The sequence below is a fragment of the Diaphorina citri genome, unplaced genomic scaffold (assembly GCF_000475195.1).
Source record: "Diaphorina citri unplaced genomic scaffold, Diaci psyllid genome assembly version 1.1 scaffold648, whole genome shotgun sequence".
NCBI classification, from domain to species: Eukaryota; Metazoa; Arthropoda; class Insecta; order Hemiptera; family Psyllidae; genus Diaphorina; species Diaphorina citri.
In genome coordinates this window covers 74,509-80,970 of record NW_007378081.1, presented here as the reverse complement: position 1 = coordinate 80,970, position 6,462 = coordinate 74,509, and the positions used below count along the sequence as shown (strand labels likewise).

Sequence of the window (6,462 nt, the reverse complement as noted above, 5' to 3'; positions counted from 1 at the left end):
GTACGCGTTGCAGCATGCAGCATCTGAAATCATTCAATTGTTATAGACATTGATTGGCTCTTGGGGTTTTCTCCATATTAAAATGAAAATGAAACCTCACAGGTTTAATTACCCCTGGTTTGTTTTGTGCCAAGCGGAGACCTCCGAGACGAGCATTGGCTTCTCCAAAGGATTTCCCCACATAAAAAAATTAACACCTCTCTTCTAACTATTGGTCTCTTTGCCAATTCCTAGTCTGTGTTTATGCCAAAGTCTTGCCCATCACAGACGGGAATTCCCCATTTTTACTTTCTATTACTAAAGTTTGCAATCGGTCCAAAATTTCAAAATTGGAAAATATGTAAGCTTTAATATCCATTTTTGGAAGGTACCTATTAAGAAAATAGCCGGTAATGATTGGAAGAAAACAGCAGAAGATAGATTTGTTTGGAAAAACTTGGAAGAGACCTTCATCCAGCAGTGAATTAATAATGGTTGACAATATGACAATGATGATGATGATGAATATCCTTTTTAAGGCCCCCTGATTCCAAAAATGTGAATACTTAATTTGAGGTTTAGTTTGTCCAGAAGTCTAGATGATATGAGAAAATTTGCGTCAGAATTTCATGCAGCTCTCTCGTTTAGGTAGGTACGCGTTGCAGCATGCAGCATCTGAAACCATTCAATTGTTATAGACATTGATTGGCTCTTGGGGTTTTCTCCATATTAAAATGAAAATGAAACCTCACAGGTTTAATTACCCCTGGTTTGTTTTGTGCCAAGCGGAGACCTCTGAGACGAGCATTGGCTTCTCCAAAGGATTTCCCCACATAAAGAAATCAACACCTCTCTTCTGACTATTGGTCTCTTTACCAATTCCTAGTCTGTGTTTATGCCAAAGTCTTGCCCATCAGTCCCATCACAGACGGGGGGGATTTCCCATTTTTACTTTCCATTACTAATGTTTGCAATCGGTCCAAAATTTCAAAATTGGAAAATATGTAAGCTTTAATATCCATTTTTGGAAGGTATTAAGAAAATAGCCGGTAATGATTGGAAGAAAACAGCAGAAGATAGATTTATTTGGAAAAACTTGGAAGAGACCTTCATCCAGCAGTGAATTGATAATGGTTGACAATGATGATGATGATGAATATCCTTTTTAAGGCCCCCTGATTCCAAAAAAAAGTGTTTCTGTAAATTTGACAACCCCTGGGTCTATTGTGCCAAACAACCTAATAGGGAGTGACGGAATGCCGCCATTACCGTAATGATAATAATGATATGAGCGGCATGCCGCACGTGTCAAACAACACGTGAGCACATGTTTTTCTTATTATTCTATCACCTGTGGGCAAAATAATGAGCCCAGCAGTTTTCTAAATTAAGTGATAGGTTTGTTATTTACATAGTAGTTTGACTGAGATTTTTCTATTAAAAATAGTGGCGTAGCTTGAGATTTTCTTAAAGGGAAGCTATTATGGCGTAATTACTCGTATACAGTATGCCTATGGTTTGTTATTTACATAGTAGTTTGACTGAGATTTTTCTATTAAAAATAGTGGCGTAGCTTGAGATTTTCTTAAAGGGAAGCTATTATTGCGTAATTACTCGTATACAGTATGCCTACCTGCTGGCGGTCTTAGAATACTGGTTCGACCCCAGAAAGTGGTAATTTTTCGGGGAAAATTCAGGGGAGAAGGAGAAAACCCGTAGAGAAGACGGGAAGCTGTGTGTCCCCTCGATTTCATGGATAAGACGCCACTGGTTTAAAATTAAATGATGGGATTGATATATTTACATAGTAGCTTGATTGATAAATAGGATAATAATTAGTAGCTTGACTGATAAATAGGATAATAATTAGTAGCTTGACTGATAAATAGGATAATTAGAATTGAATGCGGTTAATTTGCTCATGCTGAGATCTGAGATAGAATTGCTAGGGCAGGGGATAATGTGGAAGTTTTGTGAGGGGCAAAGAATCCTGGTGTCTTTTTTTTTAATTTTAGTACCTTGACTGATAAATAGGATAATTAGAATTGAATGCGGTTAATTTGCTCATGCTGAGATCTGAGATAGAATTGCTAGGGCAGGGGATAACGTGGAAGTTTTGTGAGGGGCAAAGAGACCTGGATTCGAATCCTGGTGTCTTTTTTTTTAATTTTAGTATAACGTCACTGCCAAGGTTTTTATTGACGGGGTTGATACCATCCCTTCACGAACAAGCTATAACCGTCTTCCTGGGTGAGGCCAGAAAAGTTAGCTACATGCGCTTGTCCTCGTGGTCACCCTTGTCCTCATGGTCACCCTTGTCCTCATGGTCACCCTTGTCCTCATGGTCACCCATTGCACCAACTACTAATTATGACCCTTGATCGTTTAGTTCTGTTTTGAACGAATCAAGAACAGGTGCATCAAGTAACGCTGGACCAAAAATCTAGCAAGAGTAAAACGGAAAATCTATATTTGCTCCAAAAGCAGTCCTATTTTGATGAAATTTGTTCCTTAAATTTTGGGTGCAAGTCGGCCTTGATAAAATCCGCCCCGGGCGGGAATCGAACCCGCGGCCTAGCGCTTACAAGGCAGACGCACTACCAATTAAGCTAACTAGGCTGGCTAACTATGACCCTTGAACGTTTACTTAGTCCTGTTTTGGACGAATCAAGAACAGGTGCCGCACCAAGTAACGCTGGACCAAAAATCCAGCAAGAGTAAAACGGAAAATCTATATTTGCTTCAAAAGCAGTCCTATTTTGAAGAAATTTGTTCCTTAAATTTTGGGTGCAAGTCGGCCTCTAGGGGCTTCGTATATAGATATAGGGACCCGTTCTGCGAGTGAGTTCTCCGTCCCACACTTCACAGAACCACTAGTAACTCGCGACTCGCGGCCTTAAAAAAGAGGGTACTTTCTTGTGAGAAGGACTCGAGATTTTGGTGATGGGGCCCGAGGGGCCTCCTGTTTATCCAAAACCCTGATGATTGATAGTATTAAATTAAAGTGCCTGTTATCTTTCCTTGTTTACGAAGATACCACGTTATCACACATGAAGGTATTGGAGAGGGGATTTTCCACTCAGCCTGTATAGTGGATCTATTCAGTGGTTTAGCATGCTAACTCATTCAATTAACAATACATATTAACAATAACATGGTTAAGTAATAAGATGATAAGCCGTCCCATCAGGATAAAATCCGCCCCGGGCGGGAATCGAACCCGCGGCCTAGCGCTTACAAGGCAGATGCACTACCAACTAAGCTAACCAGGCTGGCACCGATTTTCTTTTTCTTCACTATGACCTGCGTGAAATTTGGAACGCTCAAATATAACCTGCGGACAAAAAAGTTGAGAATGGCTGCTTAGCATTATCCCCCATTATCGTGTGGTTTACTTTATGGATGCCTGTTATCTTTCCTTGTTTACGAAGATACCACGTTATCACACATGAAGGTATTGGAGAGGGGATTTTCCACTCAGCCTGTATAGTGGGTCTATTCAGTGGTTTAGCATGCTAACTCATTCAATTAACAATACATATTAACAATAACATGGTGAATAAGATGATAAGCCATAATTGAAGGCTTTTTATCCAAGAATCCCTGAAGATTATCGCGTTTTGAAACAGCTTTTATTAGGTTTTAATTGAGAGAACGGTCACAACAGAAGTCTTATCGTCCCTAAATCGGAGAAGGAGTGCAGTATAGGAGAAAGCCAGCCTTATCTGATGAGGACAAAGTTGGGCGAGAATCGAAACTGCGCAAAAAAAAAAATGTTTAATTTGTGTCAGTCATTCTCAACCTGCGGTCGCTGTCTACTTCCGGCCTGCCAAGCTTAGCTGTCTGGCCTTTGGCAGCTTAAGCTGATACACTATGTCGAGTGGTACTCAATGCCAGTAAAAATATGACCAAACGGGGTCCACTCAGCCTCGTGAGGAAAATGAGTAGCTATGACATATAAATGCGCATAGCGACCGGTGTCAGCATTGGTAGGTAAACATGGGATGTTAGGATTATTGAGATATCGAAAAAAATGCTACAATGCTGCAGTGAGCACCAAAGTTGTGATGTAATAACACAAAGAAACTGCATTTACATTTTTTTTTTTTACAATATGACCAAACTTATTCACTTCGGTACCAAAGTACCAATCCAATTACGGGCCGTTCCTAGGAATCCTAGGTTCGTAAAAGCTTATCCCGACCTTTAGGGCTGTTCTCCCCTACACCTAAGCCTCAGAGTGGGATTTTTATGTACTAGTTACAGACCATACTTGACGGTACCTAACGAGTACCTACGTTATCCAGCTCTCAGAAGGGACCTTTACCGATTTTCTTTTTACTTTCCTTATCCTATAGGAAGGAAAGTAATGTAATCGGGTCAAATTTTCCGTGTAGACAGACTGGACTATACTAAGGGACTGGTACATAGGTGAGTGTGGGTTCGATACCCATTGCTATACCGTGTTATAATATTTCACACCTCTATTTTCTAGAATCAATACAGTTGCTACAGTGGAATCTAATGTCTCCATACTCTAAATAATATGTCATTGGTCCTTAGTGTAGACAGACTGGACTATACTAAGGGACTGGTACATAGGTGAGTGTGGGTTCGATACCCATTGCTATACCGTGTTATAATATTTCATACCTCTATTTTCTAGAATCAATACAGTTGCTACAGTGGAATCTAATGTTTCCATACTCTAAATACTATGTCATTGGTCCTTGGCTATACCTTCATCGGTGGTGTAGTGGTCAAGACCCTTGCCTGGTAAAAGGAGGGCGCGGGTTCGATTCGATGGAATGGGCATGGAATTTTATCACAATTTATTTGGATTACATAATAATGGAGCTCTAAGGGTTAGGTGGTAGAGAACGTTTGTACCTCACATCCTGATAATTTTTTCTCACCCAGGTCTTGATTCACACAATCTTTGCACCTTTACTTTGGTTTCCCTCGCCCTTTTCTCCCCCTCACTTCCACTCTCTCAACTCATTTCCCTAATCTAAAACACTAAACCCTCTATATTACAGATTGAAAGCATTCGAGACTCTGCTAGAAAAACACCCCGAGCACCTAGAGAAGGTCACCCTGCTACAAATTGCCGTCCCCAGTCGTACGGACGTCAAGGAGTACCAAGACCTCAAGGAAGAAATGGACCAACTAGTAGGTCGTATCAATGGGCGATTTACCACGCCCAACTGGTCACCTATACGGTACATCTATGGGTGTATCAGTCAAGATGAACTGGCGTCGTTCTATCGGGATGCGGCCGTAGCGCTGGTGACACCTCTGAGAGATGGTGAGTCACACTGTATTAAGGAGTGCTCCGCCCCGCCAAGATGAATTTTAATGGTATAAAATAAAATCAGATTCTCTCATCGGTTCCCTGGATTTTGACACACATGTAAACTTTGTACACCCTAACTAGCTTCTTTCCTTGTAAAAGAAAAGAATATCTTCTTCTTTTACTAAAACTTTTCCCAATATTATTTGATAAAAGAATATGATGGTTTGAATTATGTATTTAAAGTTTAAAGGCATAATTGGTTACAGAATGGAGCAACTCATTTAGTCGTTCCGGAAACTTTAGGATAAAATCCGCCCCGTCCGGGAATCGAACCCACGACCTAGCGCTTACCAAGCCACTATAACTAGGCTGGCTATAGAGAACGTCTATTATAAAGAAAATATTGCACTTATCTTGGGTTATTATTATTATTTTAGGGTTATTTTTTTTATTCTTTTTCTGATAGTGACAGGCTGACATAATTCATCTTAGGATGTCAGACTGAAATGACAATAAAATTATTTATGTTCTGTTTGGTCCAAAATAATTTTATTCCTTAAAACTACCTAAAATTAAATATTTTCATGAACCACCTTGAACTTTTAACTTATGTTCAAAGTTGTCCTTTACAAAAAATAATACCTACTTTGGAGTTATAAAGGCACATAGCATGATAAAGGTATACCTAATCCATGTATAAACAGGGTATAAACTTGTAAGACTAAAAACAGTGAAGTTATGAATACGTGACCTGATAGTAATGTTATTGTATGTACATGAAGTGTGTACAAAATAAATTGTATACGTTCTACAATGAAGATTAAATACAAATGTAAATAGTTCATCCCTGAAGGGAATTTAGAAAAAAGCCCTGGATTCCCTAGGCCAGCCACTCACTATCAGGTAGACCTGACGACAGATATACCTGATCAGGTCTACCTGAGAGTGTGTGTGCTCATCAGGTGTCAGGTATACCTGATAGTGGTGGCTAGCCCCTAGAGTCAACAAAAAGAAAAAAATTGGACCGACTACAATACTTCCTCATTACCTTGTATAGGTTCCCTATACATATTGGTAATAGAAAGTGTTTGTTCTTTACAAATGTCTGGAATATTGACCATTAGGCCATAAACCTACGGTTCTTCTTCTTCTTCCTCCTAGCCTTCATCTATTTAAATAGGAAGGAA

General features: G+C 39.7%; 1 protein-coding gene across 1 annotated transcript; it reads left to right on the top strand.

The window, feature by feature from the left end:
* Positions 1 to 4,525: 4,525 nt before the first annotated feature.
* Positions 4,526 to 5,370, top strand: LOC103510825 (alpha,alpha-trehalose-phosphate synthase [UDP-forming]-like). The gene is made up of 2 exons (XM_026824786.1): positions 4,526 to 4,581; positions 5,019 to 5,370. Exons 1-2 carry the CDS (start codon positions 4,526 to 4,528, stop codon positions 5,329 to 5,331), a joined length of 369 nt encoding a protein of 122 aa, XP_026680587.1. The 3' UTR covers positions 5,332 to 5,370.
* Positions 5,371 to 6,462: the final 1,092 nt, after the last annotated feature.

What these genes read in the sequence shown, in the direction of transcription:
- LOC103510825 (XM_026824786.1), top strand. Translation starts at nt 4,526, where the DNA reads ATGTCATTGGTCCTTAGTGTAGACAGACTGGACTATACTAAGGGACTG. An exon ending in ACTAAGGGACTGGTACATAG is followed by an intron (nt 4,582 to 5,018) that starts GTGAGTGTGGGT and finishes TCTATATTACAG; the next exon opens with ATTGAAAGCATTCGAGACTC.